At 30.7% G+C, this 21,171-nt stretch overlaps 1 protein-coding gene and 1 long non-coding RNA gene across 2 annotated transcripts; one reads left to right on the top strand and one right to left on the bottom strand.

Annotated features, from left to right (window-relative positions):
- The first annotated feature begins 2,199 nt into the window (after positions 1–2,199).
- Positions 2,200–9,250, top strand: LOC111613544 (transcription factor Sox-14-like). Its single transcript, XM_023354894.1, has 2 exons — positions 2,200–3,184; positions 9,215–9,250. Exon 1 carries the CDS (start codon positions 2,313–2,315, stop codon positions 3,162–3,164), a length of 852 nt encoding a protein of 283 aa, XP_023210662.1. The 5' UTR covers positions 2,200–2,312; the 3' UTR covers positions 3,165–3,184; positions 9,215–9,250.
- Positions 9,251–9,515: 265 nt separating this feature from the next.
- LOC111613546 lies at positions 9,516–15,789 on the bottom strand. The gene is made up of 4 exons (XR_002754783.1): positions 15,736–15,789; positions 11,462–11,528; positions 9,782–9,867; positions 9,516–9,655 (listed from the first exon to the last, which is right to left on the bottom strand). It is a non-coding gene; the product is annotated as an uncharacterized LOC111613546 (long non-coding RNA).
- Between the last annotated feature and the right edge of the window lie 5,382 nt (positions 15,790–21,171).

Here is a 21,171-nt window from a genome sequence, read left to right as displayed (position 1 = left end):
TATTTTCAATATTATTATTCTATATTGTAATCTAATACAATTGTTTATTGTTCTATAAAGCTATATTCTGCTCAATACAGCCTATAGGTATACGGATTCCTTAACAATATTCTATATGTTAATATATTTTTACTGGCTCAACAATTAAATAAACGGAAAATATATAGTTTAAAACTGGATATTAGTTTTTATAATTTACAATATTTATACTAATTTTAAATATATCAATCTTTTCATTGTGAGGTATAGGCTATATGTAGGCCTTTTCTATACGCCTCTATATGTATATATATTCTTTATTATCAACAAATCTCCTGGAAGCGTAAAGCCTAAAGGACTTTACAATGGAGAAAAGCATAAAGTTTACCATCTGTTAAGCACTTTGGATAAACGCATATGGAAGCAATAGAAGGCCACGTGTCCCGTATCATTAGACCCCAAACGTGACGGTTCGTGCTTAATTTCTTTTTAATCGTTTTAGTTATTTAGATTCTACTCTAAATATTTTATTGGAGTTTCTAATCTATTTTTAGTACAAACATATACTTAAACTATAATGAAAGAAGATAAATTAATCGTTTATTTTCAAAAGAGGCATGGTTCTCATTTACGAAGTAAATATTTAAACGGTAACAAAATTGTCTTTTGAATCATTCTATTAGTTACCCAATCTTGTTAATTTTCCTTTTAATCTGTTAACAATTTCTTTAATCTGTAAACAAATCGATTAAAGAGTTAAATTTCTTAAATTATTTTCTATAAAAATGCCACCTCTAACTGATATCGAATGTGAATTCAGTTCAGATCATCAAGAGATGATTATCGAATATCAGATAGGCCTACTTTAACTGTGCGAGTGTCTCTGCAATTTTAATATCAGTCTACTACAGAATATATGGGCCTAGTTTAAATTTATGGAGCTTAATTCTAAATTTCGGGTGTAAATTCTAAATTTTACACCTAAGAAAAATAATGTGACTGGAGGAATAGGCTCATTTCTTTTATGTTAAATAAATTTTATACGAGTTAAATATTTAACTGTTTTTTATTTATAGGACAACTTATTTTTGATGAATATAAATCGAAATTATAAGTGCCCTTAATCCTTAACGTAATAATAATAATATGAAAAATTCTGTAGCAAAAGGAAGAATATCTTTCATTTGAACTAAGATGGCATAAAAGTAAATAAGTATAATTAAGATAGGGCTTCAGAATAAGCCCTATTTTAGGCCATATTTATTTTTTATTGTATTTTGTTACAATCTAACTTAATTTCTGATTAATGCTACATTTTATAAAATTATTTTTCTTAAATTTTAGTTTAGACCATTTTTTTGTTCATCAGAAATTTCGGAGAGAAAGTTGAAATACGTGAATAAACATGGATTTTATTTATGTTTTTATTAGAAATTTTTTATTTCTAATGTTTTTAGGTTTTAAACGCTAAAAGTATTATGTCGTAGATTCATTTAATAGATTCACGCTATAATAAATTACCTGAAGTCGTATGGAAGTTAATTATTGATAATTTAATTGTTATAATTAGGATATTAAACAGGTTTTCTTTAGCCGATTTCTTTTCGGATCTGAGATTTTTCTGAAGAGAAAAATAAACGTATTAAAAAGTATTATTCTATGTTTATATTTTATTGAAAATACGAAATCAATTGTTTTGATTTAATCAAAAGAACGGATAAAGTTCATGCGAAATTATTAAGTTAAAAATTGAATGAAATTCGTAGAATATTATGGGCTTGATTAAAGAATTTCGCAGGCCTGTTTTTAATTCGTTTTTCTTTATTGTGAAACGAAAATATAATGAATGAAAGAGAAGAAAGCAGATTAATTTACCTACAGAGATTAACAAATAAAAACAGCAGAAAAAAACGCAATAAAAAGCTTGGTGTAAGCAAAGTAGATACAAGAGGCGCGCTCAGAATAGAGTCGACCAATAGGATGGGTTTACCCTCGCATTATTCACAGTCGGGCGGACTCAGACCAGTTGTACCTTGCGATTGGTTAACATTTCTTGTTGCCAAGACAACCATCGACATTTGCTCCACCACGTGTACCTCCCGTTATATACAGTCGAGCGAAGACGTCTGGCGGGTTATCATTTGGATCAGCGGTCTTGGAAGGAAGACAAACTGGAGTTTCGTAAGTTAGCAGTTTTATGGGATGGTCGGTTGGCCGGCAATGGAGAAGCGACACTCTCTGAGAATCAACAGGTGAGAGAAGAAGGTAATGGCGATTTAAATTTATCCACCACTCGTCATACCAGTAGCGGGGAAGTCCACGTTAAGAGGCCGATGAATGCCTTCATGGTGTGGTCGCGAGCCCAAAGGAGGAAGATTGCTCTGGAGAACCCCAAAATGCACAATTCGGAAATTAGCAAGAGGTTGGGCACTGAATGGAAGCATCTGACCGACACGGAAAAGCGACCGTTCATCGAAGAAGCCAAAAGACTTCGAGCCATGCATATGAAAGAGCATCCCGATTACAAATACAAGCCACGTAGGAAACCAAAGAACTTGTTGAAAAAAGAGCGTTTTCCTTTCTCGATACCTTACATGCCACCTGTGGACTATCTCAGTATGAATTTCAGCCGAGGATTCTTCGCCCCGACGGGCTTACCTGTAACAGTACCAGCCATTATTCCGCCCTTCGCTCCGCAATTAGGAGAGACATCCACAGCGTCGGCGGCTGCATCTAGTAGACTTTCTCCCAATGACGAACGAAACGAACACGAAGGCGGAAAACTAACATCCAGATCACCACCTCCACCACCCGAATCTCTATTAAACCCGTTTAAAACATTTAACACTTCGAACTCGTCTACTTATCCTAGTGCAGCGTCCTTGTACTCGAATCTTCCTCTGCAGGTGCCCACCTGTTTCATGTCTTGCGGATGTGGTCCTTCCAATTACGGTCTGTCTTCGCCGTCCCTGTATGAGCCGTCTCGTCACAATAGCACCGTTTCGCCCTCTTTAGTTCTTAACCCCTTCCTGCGAGTGGCCGAAAATTACGGTTCTACAAGTCTACGAGAGCAAGGCTTGGATAGTCAAGTATCAACTGCCCAATCTCTGTCGCCTCATCATCTTTTCGGACTATCAGCTTGTCTATCGCGAGCCAAGGCCTCTGAGACAGGAGTCGATGTGTGAAGAGACAGCCTATAGGATCCGTAAGTGTTTGAGTTTCCTTCTATTAGGAGGGATTTGTACCATAGCTGATCTGTGTATTGTAACTCTCTGTACGATTGTAGATAGTATTTGTACGTATTGTATTCGTTTAGAAATTACAATCAATGCAGCAAAATCTGTCTGATTATTCCCATCATTATTGACACCGACGAGATATTATCAACATACAATATCCCAATTTAGGTGTGTATATATGTGCCTAATTAACTTTCTACGAGAATTAATTTAATGGGTCTGCCTTTATTGTCTGCTTAATTATTTTCATACCTTTATAAAGCCGATCGATAGACCAAATTATCATCTCTCCCATGGCTTAAAGATGAAGCAACAGTTTATTTTGACGCGTTGGATTTTTGTTATTTTGACAGTGGCAACAGGATGGAGTCAGGCTTTTAACCTGTTGATACTTCAATCAATAGCCTGCATTAACTTCACCTAACATTTTCATCCAAAAAAACCAATAATTTCAATTTTTTTCCTTCCATTTTCTAGATTATTTTACAGCGATAAATATAGAAATTGAATAATTCGATCTACTTATTTTATTTTATTTCCAAATCTTTTCATTATTTACTTATTCATTTTTTAAACTTCGAGTTTTTGTCCTATTTTGTCAACGCAGCCCGGCTATTGTTTCTCTTTTCGTAACACGTCTATCCAATCGATAGGCCTATTATTGTCCGAGATTACAAAAAAATTTGACAAGTTCGAATTAGGTCAAGTTTTTGCTGCTTTAATATTAACTGAAAAAAGTCCATACAACTAGGCCTATAATCAGTGGTTCGATAATTTTACCTCTAATTTACGCCATACAAATGCTTTAAAATCCTGTATTTAATTGTTTGATAGATAAACTTAAACCCACTAAAACGTTATCGTATGTGTGTTTATATTAATTATATATTTATTATTTACATTAATTTCATAGGCATAATTTTGTAGAAATAAGTAAATATAATATAAAAGTTATTTGATAATTATTTTAAAATTATATCACCCGTTAGTTAACCATTCTCTTAGGCCTATAAAGTATTAAAAAATTATATTCAACGATGTTTAATTGATTTCAAATTTAAATCCAGTCTAATAAAACCGAATTTATAAAATTACTAACCGGGCCTAAATATTTAAAACTTAATTAAAGGGTCCTAAATTCGAGTGTCCTAACCACGAGTCTTTTGTAAAAATTATCACTTGTTTGTTTTATTCGCTAATTAATTTATCACGCAATTATATTATATTATTATTTTTAAAATATTAAATAGGCTAATTCAAGGTTTAAATTTGTCGACTGTGAATTGACTAATAAGTTATTTTCAAATTAAATTTTACTAACTGATTTTTGTCACGACAAACCGTCATTACCTATAGTTACGTGTGTTTGCGTTTGTATCGTTGGAAAGAAAAGTAGAGAATGTGTGCAAATAAAAGAGCGATGCTTAAAACAAAAATGTTAAATAAATAAAAAAAAATAGCGGCAATAATTGTGTTATTTTCTGAAAAATATTCTCTTGTATATATGGGTTGGAATCATAAAGGCTTCATTTTCAAAGCTGTCGAATGGGACGTCAAATAATATTTTTCGACGTTTACCAAACAAACAGCAATAGAGATAGCCTTGAGGGAGAGTTCTCTGCTCACTTCTCGACTGTTGTGAACTTGAATGCAATCTTTAATGACTTTTCGAGTTGGGTGAAGGAAAAGTAATATTTGCACAGACCAAACTTGTCGCAGAAGAGTGAAATGCTTCTCCTTCCAGCTTTCAAAAGTTACTTGAACAATTTTCTTTAGATTGATGTCTTTTATTTATTTTAAATCTTTTATATATTATCTAGGATCTATCTGTAAAAAAAAAATATACTCGCTTCTTTATTGTCATATTAACATATATTAATAATGCCATTCTGAGATAATTGCATCCTCATTATATACCATTATTACCCGCTAACTTTTGTATACGGATGGTTATGACACGTGACTGCTATTGTTTCCGCTGATTGGCGGAAGTCGAACGATAGGACAACACTGTAACAACCAATGAGACAATAGAAGGTGTGTCACCGGATATAATGTGTTTGTGTATTATATGTATATATACAGTATATATATATATATATAAGGCACACACATAACCTAAATAATAGTTTTGAAAAATTTGGTATAGAATTTTCGATTTATTTTGCTCGTCAATCTAAGGAAATAGCCAATTTGAATAGCTTTTACAACTATTATTTAACTATAAAAACAATTGGCTAATGATCAATTAGTATCTAAACTAGGAAATATCTATTGAAAATAATTTTTTATACAGGATATAGTCGTCAAATGATGATTTTAAATATAAACGAGTGTAGTTTTAAACCTAAATTTTTAATTTAAAAAAAATTTAACGCATTATAAACCCTACTTTTTGACTAAACGAATGCAATTTAACTAAAAATATAAATTTTAATTGAGTTTAATCGACTCGAAAGGGTAGATGTAACTTTTAAATTTGAAACGAGTTGTTTATTTTAAATGTTTTTTTTTACTTATAAAACGAATTTTTTAATGGATTAAAAGCCAGAAGTTTATGCTTAGAAGCTTGTGTGGCATGTTAAATAAAGCAGCCCTTCGTGTCGTAGATGCATATTAAATTGAATTAGAAGAAAAGCCGTAAATATGTTTTAATATAAGAAGAAGTAGAAAAAGTCGTAAAGGATGTAGAGGATGTGGCGCATGCGCAACGTGTCACCTGTGACCTTGTGGGGGATGACGCCCACCGTCTCACCTGGTCGGTCTCGGCTGAGTGGTCTGTGCCTCGAAATTCAGCGGAAATAATTATCTTTCTAGTGGAGGAAAAAAACATTTTCCCCTGGGGGACTCTTTGGTTGGAAGCTGATGGAAAGTTTTGTCTGGTTTCGGAATGACAATCAGAACGAAGATAGACAAAAAGAATTTGTCTTTTCTACATGTTGACCTTCGAAATGCTTTTTGAAACCAGATTTTACTGTCAAGCGGCAATATAAATTGATATTGTATACCTAATATAATGCCTCTTTCATATTCCCTTTGCCACGGGAAGACGATTGTTTGATTAGCTAAAGATTAGCGTAATTGCTCCACCTCCGTAACCTATAACCGTATACGTTATCCAAAATTATACATTATTCCAGACACGATTTAATAGGCCGTGTAGTTACAATAGATTAAAAAAGTTTAACATCTCGCCGACAAAAACCTATTCGCTATTAACCTATTCTGAATTAGAAAATCTGACCTTAATGTGGATTGATACCCGCTGTGCTTTTCAAGCATGGATGCATCTCAATAAAAATCACTCCGGGTATATTTATGAGATGATATTTTATTAAAACTTGTTGGGAAATAGTTACAAACGGAAAAAATTTAATATACAGAAATATATTTTTAAATAATACGCAACACTCTTTGCAGATTTTGAAGATTATTAAGTGCGGGTAGGGTATATAAAAATGTCGTTTCTTTCGAGCAGATGATATTCTTTGGTGATGAACTGCTTGCTGATGACGCCCATCTCACATAAAAAATTTATCTATCGACACCTGATCTGTAAGTTTATCTGTTGGCTTTGGATCCATTATGAATCCAGAAAACTTATCTCCAGACTAGAATTTAGCAATTACGTTTTTTACCCCTCGGAAATAAAATAGGTCTAACGGGTGTGAATTATTTCCTAAAAACTTTTGTCTTTAAACCTAACATTATGTCATTATACGGATTCTTATTTATCAAACTTTAAAACAATAATAGTAATATAAGAAAGCAACTTCAGTTGACTCGCACAAATGTTAAATTCACTTTTATAATACACTCGGTCACACTGCATATTATTATATAAATAAGGGTAATAGGGAAAGTGAGACAGACTAACACAATAAAAGACTTCTTTTCTTATTCTTTATGTCATGATCGATATTTATCATCTTGTGTGAATAGCTTAAACTAATACAACGTTAAGCATATATACAGTCGAGAATTTTGTATAGAAATTCGATATAGGCTACGTTTTATAAGTTATTAAGATAATTGTATTTGTCTTGCTAAAAGAAACACAGAGTAAAACGTAGCTAAACGGATATAAAGTAGGCCTATATACAACTAGGAAGGAGTATGGTGTTTTTAGACAGAAATTATAGACTAAGCATCTTAATACTGTTTCATATTCGTACTGAAGTTTTTATTTTACAAATTATACACACTTAGGGGAGTATTAAAGTTTGCTACTTATATATAGGCTATAACTTTATAGGCTTTATAAATATCTTTTAATTTAATTTTTTTTTCTATGTTCGGATCCAATGCTAATCTCAGTGTATTCTAACTCAAATTATCTAGAATTTATTGTTTTATTATCCTTTGTGTAATTTTATTTATATGTAAAGGTTAATTGTAGGCCTATACAATATATATATACAGCATATAAAGGGATAGAGTCGAGTGAGAAAGGCCTAAATAACATAGGCTATAGGTATATACATAAGTTTGAAACGAATTAACAAGTTGTTTTATAACGCATTGATTAATATAATTAGCAAATAAACCTGGATTAATAATACAATAATATATTGGAACTTTAATGGGCCAATTTACGTACAGTTTTTGATAACAGAAATGCCATATATTTACTTTCTTATCCAAACTCAATACAAAATAAAATACCTTTAATTTTGTTTAATATTTTTCTTATAATTTGCTAGTGAATAATACAAAATATATTTCTTTACATTAATAATATAATTTAAAACGAAATTAACTTCAAATCAATTTGAATCTTTTGTAATATAAAAAGATTGAATTTTAAGAATAGAAGAAGCCATATTTAAAATTCATTGAAGTCTTTATAAATAGAAAATCTCAATGAAATAGGCCTAAAAGATATAATGAAAATATTGTAAAGATTTATAAGAAATTTCATAGATCAACGAAAACGTAAGATTAGATAAATCTATTCATTTTAAATTAAGGAAACAAATTTAGGCCTAATATGTCAATAGATAATCCAAACTATGAATTAGAATAAGTGAAATTTCTACAGAACTTTAACATATAAAATATAGAATTTAAAAAATATAAAATTGAAATATTTATTAATAAATTTATATTATTTTATTTTATATTTATAATATACATATATATATTTCTATAAAGTTTAAATAAAGACATTTAAACATAACCCCGAGAGTTATTTACGAATTAATAAGAACCGTAGACCTATGCATTTATTTCTGTACAAATTACTAAATATTATAATATTTAATATTAAGCGATCATCTTAATTACATTGCCGATAATTCTTTAAATTATTTTCATGATAAATACGACTTTTAAAACGAAATTTTTCGATATGATCGGCACGAAAACATGAGCTAAATGCAAATATTCCCTGGCCTTTTGCATCCCTTGTGATGTTTTAATTCCTGAAGGCGTGTTGTGGATACAATTCTTTTTATATCGGATCGATCTCTACTTATTTGACACTTTGATCTTTATAAATCTACTCCCTACAGGTCCCTGGACATGGGAAGTCGGACTCCCATACCTACACCTCGAAACCTATATCGATTATATAGAACATGAGAATGTAAGTATAGACCATTTTAGGCCCTCGGGGTACGAATCGAGAACTTTATATTCTAGAATGTAGTTTGCTTTTCATTTAAATTGATCTAATTTAGAATTCAATAATTGCCTTATTAATTAAAAACAAATTGAAACATATTTTCTTTGGGATAATATAATAAATTAATTAAATTCGAACAGAGATTTAAGATTATTTTTACACCTCTTATCCTACTTTCGAATTAAAGTCCTCAATTTGAAAAACTGAATGACAGAACAATGCTCTAGCTCTTAAACAAAATCGATTTTTAAGTCTATTATTCTCGATTTTTACACGAAAAATGCTAATTTTTACTCTTTTACTATTGAATTTAGAACAATATTTTATGCTGTAAAAAAAATTGTGATTCTAATATAATAATTTCTTGCAGAAAGTAGATAAAGTATCGGCCTTTTCTATAATCGAAAGCCATTAATTTAAAGAAGCTTCTACGATATAAAATGTGTTAAATGATGAATAGAACGATAGCTAATTCCCTATTAATTATCTGATAATTTCGGTCATTTTTTGAAAAATATTCAGTCCGATACTCAGAAAATGTAACGTATATACATTCTGTAGGCCTAACTAAAATTGTATTATAAAATTATTGAAAGAAATATCAATTTGTTTAATTAAAAATCGAATCTCATTTTATTTATTTATTTATTTATTTTCATATTGTTTGTAGAATAGGCTTAGACTGTTTAGTCTATATACAAGTAAAAATATAGAAAGTGGCTTTAAATATTTGTACATTTAGTAGAAAGTATATAGACCTACACACGCTTTATATACACATTCTTCCTCTTCTATTTTCACTCGATTGCACCTAAATAATAGAAAAGAATTGTTGTCATCATCAGTTATGTAAATGAATTAAAATGATTAAGTTGTTGAAATAAATAAACAAATATTATGAAAAGTGTTAAAAGATAAAAATTATTCTTTAAATTACCTAAATCAATGCGTTTTTCTATAAATTTTTTCGTGATCTTTAACTCTAAGGATCATTAGAAGAATGTGCTTAGTTCTTGATAACTCCTAGAACCAAATGATCTATATTTCAAATTATAGGAAACATTCCAAATGAAAATTTTACATTATTTTAATACGGATATAGTTTTAATTTAATTTCCCAAATTTTAAGTAGCCTAATAATTTCGAGATCATAAAATTTAATTTTAAATAGGTAATAGATGTAAATGCTACTCATATTTTAAAGATTAATTAGCAGACAATAATGGAGACCCAATTTATTTAAATGAAAACTGCGCTAGCATTTTCGTCTTTTTAATCATTCAAATTTCTTTTATTTCCATATTTTTCATTTTATAATGCGAAATAATACATATAATTATATTACACTATATAATCTTTTTCATATTTTGAAAGATAAATAAGGTGTGATATATGGAAATGGAGTTTAAAATGAATATAAACTTGGAAGAAAAATCGAGTAAATGTCTTTAAAATATGGAGTTTAGGCTAATAAGTCATATTTTAAATTGCTATTTCGTTGTAAACTTAAAATTTTAAACATTCATTTATTATAAGAACGATAAATCTAAGTAAAATTTGTTAAAACTCAAAAATATTTAAGAAAATTAACTTTATATCAAGCGAAGAAGCGATCAAAGTCGAATAAATCTTATAAATTAATTGTAAAAATATAATTCGAATATTTTATTTTATAAATGGAAATGTCTTCTAACCATAATTGAAAATGTGCAGGCCACAACATCACGACACACTAACATATTTTATAGACGACTAAGTAGAACAGTATATGGCAGATTCGGTTGATATTTATGTTTCACAAAATGGAACTCTTAAGTAAGAGTTGTGGTCAATTGTAGTCGGGACACAGGAAGGGTCTTTACGTGTGCTTCCTTATTCCGGTGCGGGGGAGGACAGCTGACAGTTCCACAACAAACAACGGCGGGACATAATGATACAGCTAGAATAACACTAGCAAAATCTGTTCCGGCTGCAGAGTCCATTCTATACAATGCAGAGAAATATACGGCAGAATAGAAAAAAAAAGCTGTTAAATAGTTCAGCCTTCGAAATAGGAGTTATTGACACAACGACAAACAATGAGGATTCTTTCGCTCTGCAACTTTTATAAAAGAGCAAAAAACAAATCCTTGAAAGAACCGAGACAAATATTATCATTGAGATTAAAGACCTTAATTTTTATAGATTCGATATTTTTTTCACACCAAATAAAATATAAAATTTTAAACAATCCAATTTTATTTTGATAATGGGAACAACGCAATAGGGTAAATAACTCGTTTTCAATTATAAAAAATTTCGTTTATTTATAGTTAAATTCTTGCTGTCCTAATACAGTTTGTGTCTTAGAAAAAAAAAAGTAGCCTACAACTTAAATTACATAATGCAAATTTTATATTCAGAATTGCTCAATATAATTGTTTCTTTTTAAATTTCTTATTACGTTTCTAAAAGCACCTCTGATTTCTTGTCGACTATTCAACTTTGTACAGTAGTTTTAATGTCACTATCCGATTGTACTTCAATTGAATATTGACTTTACAAACTATATAATTGTTAATTATACATTTAAATTATTAAATTAAAATCAAATTCTATTAATAAAATCAATTCTTACATTACATCGTAGACTCGAGTCTCCTATAAGTGTAAAGCAACTATTCGAACTCATCAATTTAATTTAACTGAAAAACATGAAATATTTTAAACTATATAGTTTAATTTATTACAAAAAATATCAAATTAAAACTTTTAAATAGTCCTAAATATTGACCAAACACAGCTAATAATCTACATTTAAACTGTTCAGACACACACTTTGTCACCACGATTTGTCATTTAAATTGTAAATACTGACTTATATTATCATCATTTGACTTAATTTTTCTTTAGGCGTAAGCATTAGGCCTATAATCTATAGTAAAACTTTAAAATTTCTCAATATTTATCAAAAATTAAAGGCTAAAACAAATGAGAAAAATGTTTCGAGATGACAAAATTTCTTTGCAGAATTAAATTTTTCTTCTTTATTATAATCAATAGAGTTATTTTATAGAACAATTCTAAATTAAATACTATATTATATCAATAAATAAATTTATCTTATTATCCAGCACAACTTTGTTTTCATTTTTAGCCTATAAATGCTACCTGAACTTCAGAGTTCACGTATGGTATTCGTAATCATATATAAAAACCAATAGGCCTAACTATAATTTAATTAATTTGGGTTTTTAAATAATTATGACAAATTTCTTATTCATTTCAGCTTCAGAAACTTCTCTCTCTGTTGAATATTTAACCAAAAATCAGAATGCTTCAGATGCATTTACCTTATTAAATTAACTTCAGCGATCTCAATTAAAATGCATAGCTTAGAGGATTAATTTAAATCCCGAAGGGATTAATATAATTCAATTATTTAAACTTTATATAATTTTAATTAGGCCTTATTTTATTTATAAACTTTTATAATAATCTATCAAATACATAATGATGGATATTGAACTATTGTAAAATTTTATATATAGAATGGGATCTAATTATNTTTATAAAATAAAAGCTTATTAAATGTATAAAAGGAGTATTTTGTATACAAATGTAATAAGCTACAGAATTATATTAAATCTTAGACAATATATATTTATTTTAAAATGCTATAATTAATGCTTTTATATAGTAAAATCGATTTAATCTCATGAATTCTTTAATATAATATTTAAAAAGTTTTTAAAAGTATCTTTCTTAATTTTATTTTTTTAAACTTTTAATTAAACGGCAAGTTTCTATTTTTATATATGAATTATTGGGTTTATGCTTTAATATATTAAACTTAAAAATGATTAAATAATTGAAATATAAGTTATATATGAAAGAAGTGCTTAATTCTTTTATAATTAATTGCCATTAAAAAAAACGATTGAGTCTAAAGTAATTTGGAGAATTTGAATTTGAAAATATTTCTTAATTACTTATTTTCAGTTTATTTGGGTTTTTGTAGGAATTGACTTCTTATCTTTCAGTTAACTTTTGACAAACGTCGAACTTCTTTTCCTTAGAATAAAAATCCAACAATCTTCATCACAGTAGCAGCGATAAAGATTCGACATGGGAAAAGTCGTTGCGACAATAACCATTTTCTTGTGAGAAAATCTGAAATATTTTTCTTAAACTCCTCAGAATACGTTATTGAATAAAAAGAAAAAAGTGAATAAACTTTAAAAAGAGCCTAAGGCAGATCTACATTATGTCTTTTCACGATAGCATTCCTCGTATTTAATCCTAGTCTTCCATAGATTTTTACGACAGCTCTTCATTCTGATTCAATCCCCGTTTTTCATATTTTTCCTTCTACAATTTTTCTCTCTTTGCATTTCTTTACGGAATTTTTCAAATATTTTACAGTTAAATTCTGTCGACTTAGATTTATATTTATTTTCAGCTTAGTCCAACCTATTATTTTAAATTATAATGTATTTATTTTCATTTCTTAGCAAGATTAGATGGAAGAAGCGAGTGGCTTGGTGAGTCTGCTAAACCCAATCCATGTCGAAAAAGAGTAGAAGGTTCGAAATTCCTAAAAATCAAAACCCAACCGAGATGTTGTACTTTTGTGTAATCTTATTTCTATTCTTTTTCTATCTTCATTACCGATCCATTGTTGCTTGCTCTTTATGTTCTTTGTAATGGCTCTAGTTACACACTCCACCATCTTAGCAAGCTTTTAGCCTTCTATTTTACCACTCTCCCTTTATCTTTCTTAAATATCTACAACTTTCAATTCTAAACTCCATTACTCCAATCAGACCTTTAACTACTTCTTAACAATTTTTTTGCTTCGTAATTTTCCTTTCCTCTTACATAATAGGTTAATTTTCCTTCACGATGGCTTGTTTCCTTTGGCGTCTAGTCGACGTCTAATTTACTTTATGATTTCGAATCTTTTTTAAAACTACAGTTTTCTTAATGAACTTTTATCCTATCTGTGAAATCTACCTCCCTCTCTAGCACCTATTTTGAAATCGATATTTGACGAAATTAATTTGAAATAAATTAAAATTGAAGATGGAAGATAAGAGAATTTTCGTGTTGTGTTTACCGACTGGCAGCAAAAGTTGATTTCCAAGCTTGGCATATTCTTAAATTCCAACTGCTAAAACACATTTATCTCCAATAAAACTCTTTTATTTGCAGAAACGTTAAATCTGCTTCTTTGTCGGCAATGTGAAAATGAACAATAATTAAAATCAAGACGATTAACCAAATTTCCTCGCGCGACACTAACTTTTTTAAATCTTCCGATATTAGATACAAAAACCACTTAAACATAGTCAACTGTCAGATAAGGAGGATGAATCGGACATGGTGACTATTAACTCGGCAGGCAAATCAGCAAAAAGGATATAAAACGACATGGAAAAGAGTAGAGAAACGTTAAAATTAACACCATCTCATGTTCATTATCGGTGCAGCTTTGGCAACTTAACTTTTTTACGAGGTTGGGAGCAAGCAAATTGCAGCGGGTCCGCTTTTTCGTTTATTATCACTACTCTCGGTTTAAAAAACAAAGACGGAACGTTTGTGGATTATAAATGACATCCCGAAATGACCAAAAGGGGAGGGAAGACAAGTGAAACGCTAAAGTAGGGGAGCATGCAAACCGTCAATAATTTTCGCCCTATCTGAAGCTACCGAGCGATAATTTTTGCCAGGCGTGGAATGGCTGCCGATAACACGAGGGGGAAAGTGGAGGCGTCCCTAGTCGACGCCCCTTTTATCGCTGAGCGATAGCGTACCCGAACGAAAATTCCGCATCCTCGTTGACGATAGCGACCCAAACGTGCTGTATTGTGGGATGCGATGACTGGCCACATCCTCCCCATTCATATAGGAAAAGTCCATTCTACAATCGCTGGATTATTCCTGATAAATCACCCCAACAAATGACCAACATCACCAAACGACATCGATACGACATGAAAAAGAGAGAAAAGAAACATTTCCCCCCTAAATTCCCCTCTCCCGGCACAAAAATGGCGACACCCACCAAGCACCGGAAGTCCGGACTTTTGCCGGAAGTAACGCCTGTTTCTTACGACTCTTCTCTCATTGGTCAGAACATTATATTTTGAAATTGAGAGAAATAAAAAAAGAAGAAAGAAATCTCTCGAATTTCGTTCATGATTCTTTCAATCGTTTAATATATTTTACAGGTATTAAAACTCAAACCGATTTTATACTCCACAAATTAACTTCGTAATTACGTAATTAAATTTCCAAATCAATTATGACGTAAACAAATTGAAATTGTTTCAAACCAATTGGCGATTATCAAAACTTTCAAATAGAAATTTTTATTTAAGTCTTCTTATACACGATCCGAAAATAAAAAGAACCAATTACATTCTAGACATTACTAACAACGAATAAAAAAATTTTTTTCATTTTAAAATGATAATTTTAAAGCCTTTTAATCGGAATTTTATCCGTTTTAAAAGTCTTTAAAACGTAGAAAAATAAAGTAATTAAGATTTAATATCGTCATAAACATGTTTTAAAATGAATATTAATCTATATAACATTCATTAGAGACACGTCTCTCGGGCTATATGCATACTTATATAAGCTAGTAAGATTTGACGAGGGGGGAGAACTTTAAGACGAGTTTAGCATTTGAATGAGGTTGTAATATTCTGTCTCTCTCTGCCGCCAGTATTACATTTGGTTCAATGTTTCGGATTTCATATTTACTCTAGGAAAGTTTGTTTCTACCACAGAAGTTGACGTAAGAAGACACCTATAACAGAAATCGACTGCTTACTTAGCTCATAGGCTGACGAGTGACGAAACTTTTGCGTCGAAAAACAGATGAAAGAGTCTAGAATTACTTACATTCGCTTCACTCATATTGTTCCTTCTTTTCTTCATATTTGACGTCATCAGACTCCAAAATACAAAATCAAAAAATAAAATAAAATAAATACGCTTCTTATATCTTCCCAATCGTTATACTATTATTACGTATATTGTTTTTTTTTTTTTAATAGCACAATATAATATGCATAATTGAAATGAAAGTTTATCTTCAGAATTCACACTCGATAAGAGAAATTTATAATATTAAAGAAGCATTTTAATAATCTTTTAAATAATATAAATGAAACATTTCCATTTTCTTATTCTGGCTTTCGTAATATAACAGATTCTGTTAGGATGATAATTATTGTTCTCTACCCCATTATTATGTTGGTTCACGATATCACAATACCAGTTCCAAGCTTGGAGGACATTTATGTCAACTATTCGGGGCTATCTTACTTAATAAAGCAATGTCTTCCCTTATAACAATGGGCTACATATTAAAAAGACAAGTTTGTTCTGTGTCGAGCAATCCGGGTGGCAACCTTGCTGTACCCCACGCACTTCTATCTCCTTAAACTGTTTACACCGCGGATAAAGTCACATATTAAAGAAATTTTTGACTCGTAAGTCGAAGCTTTGGCATTACGATTATCTCGAACCTAAGCTGTTTCAAAAATAACATTCTTTACGCCGTGATATTTCGTAGACGATTTCAAACAAGTTCGACGCGATATTAAAATGTCACTTTACAGAATGAAAGTGCACTGATCAATGATTAAAATAAGGACTTTAAGAGTTACATACTCAAAAATTTTATACTGTTTGATGTCTCAAAATTGCTTGCATTATACATTGACGGCCATCTTAAGTTCGTCGAACTATTTCAACTTGTCATTGTTGTACTGAGTCTATAATCGTGGCTGTCTGTAAAGATTTTCCCCGAGGTCTAATTGTTACTGTGGCTTGAGTGAAAAGTGCGATTGACATACCCTGTGTTCTGAAGTAGTGATAATCATTGGAATTGATGATCAGAATATGATTGCAATCAGCTTAACTCTGAAGAAACGAATCTGCTTTAACTTTCTTTTAATGCTCCATGCTTTCATGAAATATTCTTTAAAATAAATATATACTTATAATATTCAATTCTACAATTAAAAAAAAATAGCGAATAATAGTTTCTGCTGCAGATGTTGATGATATACCCATCTGTCGATTGTTTGTCTGAGGCAGCAACACCCTAATCGCTAAACAATCCCTAAACTTTCTATTTCTTATTGTATTCTATTCGTGTAAACTTCAAGTTACAATCCTTATGGCGATCACTAGATCACGTTTTCCAGTTATTCACGTTACGTGCTCCAAACATTTTTCTTTCAATACCGTCTACCACCAACAATTTATATATTCTAAATAACTTTCTAGTGTTTTTAAGCATATTTTCAATATTTATTCATGATAAATCTATCTCTCATTATAACAGAAATTTAAATTATAGGACTTCTAATATATTCCGATAATAATATAAATCTTTGGAGGATCTTCTGTGTAGTTAACTGAAGATATAACCATGATATAATATTTGAGCCTTTAAAATGAAATTGGATTGAATAAAAATAGCAGTAAGAATGTCAATAAATTGCTAGAAGTTTCATTGTTAATGAAGTAATTTGTATTATCCCTTACTCGATTGTAATTTAAGTTTTTAATTCGGAGTCGTCGATGCAATCTTGCCGATCTTCAATATTTTATGTTTATATATTTACTGAATTTTTATAGGAGAAAAAAGATGAAAACAAAGACAAATTTTACGTTTCGATTCATTACAGAAGTAGAATTTTTTCATTGAGATTCGATATTTTAACTCAAGATGTAACGATGCATGTTAGGTAAGTGACTATAAAAACTTCCTAACTAGGCGTAAAGGCCGTGCCTACCTAATAAAAGTAAATTCCATCCTAGTCTATTTCCAGCACACAATCGAAATCGTCGATGTGTAAATGTGAAGTGTTTAGATGAGATTCTCTCGCTTGATCTCTTGCCCTTGAAGAGAAAATAGCCCAGAGATAGGAAAAAACTGAATTTTCTCAAATTCCACTGGAAAAGGTAAGTAACCAATGCCGGAATCGAAAGTTCACTTACATGGTTGATCGATAAAAGCCAACAATTTGACAACTGATTCCATTGGGATGGATTTTGGTTTGATCGAGTCTATGCTATAAAATATCAGTAAATTTGAAAAAATTCTTAATAAAATTTTTACGGCGTACTTAAACAAATTAAGCAGTTACTAAAAATGATTATTTTCCGAGAATGTTGGAAAATATTAAAAGATTCTTTCGTTAAAATTGAGGAAATTGCTTTTCCTTACAATAGATGGCGCCACTCCTAATCGGACAGGAGAATTACTTAGACACTTCCACCCCTTTAAACATTTTGTAAATATATTGTAGAAAATTCCCCGAAAACGAAAATAGGGACGGCTCAATTATCGACTTCGCAAGGAGACAGGAAAGAGTCGGCAGTAAACTTCCATAAAGTATAACTTTATAGTAATCGAATACTAATTGAGTGACGTGGCTTCCGGCAGGTTCCAATCCGACTGATGACGTCTTCAACTCAAGAAACTCTCACCCCGGGCGACTACACAATCTAATGAAAAATCACGTTTAATTATAGTGCATCAACTACCGATTCACTTTTATTTCATCCGAGCCCCAAGCAGCATTCTCGTCGTCATGGAAACTGTATAGGGTTCTCACCCTTTACAAACCCACTCGGGATTTTTCCACATAAATTACTAAGTGAGATTCTTTCCAGAAACCGTAGAGAAAGAATAAGCTTCTTAAACACGTGTAAATGATTTTTAAAGTCGTGCCAACAGAAAAAAAAAACCCATTCCAACTAAAACTCGAGTGAGTTAAGTTGGTCCATTAAGCGAGCGGGGGTGTCGTAGTTCTTCGCACCTTAGAAGACCACAAATGATGGGTAATGAGAGACCGGGTGGCTTACTGTGTCAACATCGCGAGCCGAAAACAATTGGTGGCCAACACACCACTCCAACTACATCCCGAAAGGCAAGAGGAGATAGCAAGCAATTGAATTTAATCATCGGTTTAGAAATGCGGGGTGAGAATGGTTGGCAAATGACAGTGTCTGGAAAGTTCAGCCGACTCGGTAACGTCTCCTTTGTGACTGTGAATTAGGGGATAAAGGCGGCGAACTAAAAACAAAAACCGGCGAGGAAAGACTTGTCACCAGTCCTATTGTGCAAAAAGGCAGGTTGCAGTCGCTGATTGTAGACTATGAGCTATTTAGATTACAGGCTGCGGTACATCATTCACTACCGTTATGTGCGACTCCCTGTGATTAGAACTTGAGCTCCTCTGCACGTGCTGTTGAGGGAAATTGTGCATATACGCGTGCGTTTGATGGTTCGCTGACCCTCGTTCGCATCAAACTTTTTATTTATTTTTTATTCTTCACAGCGTTTGTTCCCGTTTTCTTTAAAGACCCTATACATATATGCTGCTCCTATTATCCGATAAATAAAATAATTACGAATTTCTCGGTGCCGTTCTCCATAATTTAAAGGAAGACCTTAGCGATGAAAATATTTAACTCGCGACTCGTATCGAGAGCGAGAGGAATTTTATTTAATAATATAAAATATTATCTCTCGTCACAATTTTTATATTACGTCTATAGCCAAACTTGTAGAGAAAATGTATATTAATAAAAATTTCAAATTATAATCGAAACGAGTGTGAATTTGGAAGAGAGATGTGGCAGCGTTAAGGGTATAAATAGTATTCAGTTCGTTCCACTTGTGTTTAAAGAGAATAGACCTTCTATTGAATTTAAAGATACCTGTCATCCATCAGCAACAATGAGGATAAAATGACTCCAGAAGTCAACGTTCAACCTTCATTTAGTAATTATCACCAGGGAACGATTCCACCATCTGTTGCGATGCCGTTTAACTCAGACTCCGCCTCTTTCCTACTTTCCTCACTCGTTCGTGATGTAATGCTGATATGTATTTAAAAAAAATACTTATTTATAATTGTTTTTTATCAATAAAATATGTCTAAAATACATTAATAAACGTAAAAATTATTGTTGTTGTATAATTGTAACCACCGTCCGATAGAGATGAATACAAATAAATATCTCTATTATAGATGAAATGTTAGATGAAAAAATAAATGTTATTCGTGTATACAGAGCCTTATTCTATACATAAACTTTATATAATTTTAATTAGGCCTTATTTTATTTATAAACTTTTATAATAATCTATCAAATACATAATGATGGATATTGAACTATTGTAAAATTTTATATATAGAATGGGATCTAATTATTGTAGTATTATGTTAATGTACTACAATTTTTGATGTCGAGGATGGAAAGAATAGTAAAAATTTAAGATAATTTTACTTTTATTTTACTTTATACAATAAACTTTTCATCGAATATAACACGGATTTGTAAGTGTAATAAGTGATATCCAACAGTAATTTAACATAAATGTTACCAAAAAAAAAGGACAGTGAATAAAGTGAAGTAACTTAAAACGTTTGTTATTTATTGTAAAAACAATTTTCGGTGAAAAATTCGTGATTAAAAATGATTTATCGCTTGTAAACGACATTTAAGATGAATGGTAAAATGGTATAAAAAACTTTTTTCTCCTATTACTTTTTAAAATAAAATCGAAAATTCCATTCAATTAACCGTGTTGAGCGAATTTTAAATAGATTTATCCCTTTAGCTTTTTAATAGTAGCATATCGCAAAGTTTCTCTTTTTTGCTCCATCGATTTAATAATCGATTAGCTAAACAAAATCTCAGTTTCAATATATCCAATGTGATAACTCAAGCGTGACAAATACGAACAACAAACGCGAATAAAAAGTTACACAGAGTTGAGTATCGAAGAAAGTGAAGTAAGAAATTATTATTATTTCATCTTTTATAAGCTATAAAAAGAATTTTTTTCTAATCATTTTTCTTTGTGGAATTAACAAAAACTTTTTGTCAGCGTTTCATATTTCGTGCCACGTTCTCTATTAGCGATGAGTCACGTAAACTGGAATAAATTTGAGTTCTAAGCTTGTACGATAAACTACGGACAAATTATAAAGAATTTTGCATCAAAATAGCTTCAAAATTAAGCCGTATTTGATATAAAACTAATAGATAATCGCCGAAAACAATCTAGAATTTCATATCATTTAATCGACACTTCGTAGACCTTTGTAATTCCTGCCATAGAATGATTATATTATGTATATATATATATTTAATAAATTAAAACAGAATCAAGCTAATACAAAATCATTTCGGCCTGTATAAAATATATGCGCTGATATATACAGTATTTCAAAAGCCACTTCGTTGTTTTCTGTAATCTTCAGCTAGAAGAAAAATCATTTCAATGTGGTTGTGTTTCTTTTCAAA

This window comes from Centruroides sculpturatus, unplaced genomic scaffold (assembly GCF_000671375.1).
Source record: "Centruroides sculpturatus isolate CEXI.00-Female unplaced genomic scaffold, Cexi_2.0 scaffold1594, whole genome shotgun sequence".
Lineage (NCBI taxonomy): Eukaryota > Metazoa > Arthropoda > Arachnida > Scorpiones > Buthidae > Centruroides > Centruroides sculpturatus.
The sequence above is the reverse complement of the archived record's forward strand: the minus strand, read 5'-3'. Positions and strand labels throughout refer to the sequence as shown.

Coding starts and splice junctions, on each gene's coding strand:
- LOC111613544 (XM_023354894.1), top strand. CDS start 2,313: ATGAATGCCTTCATGGTGTGGTCGCGAGCCCAAAGGAGGAAGATTGCT.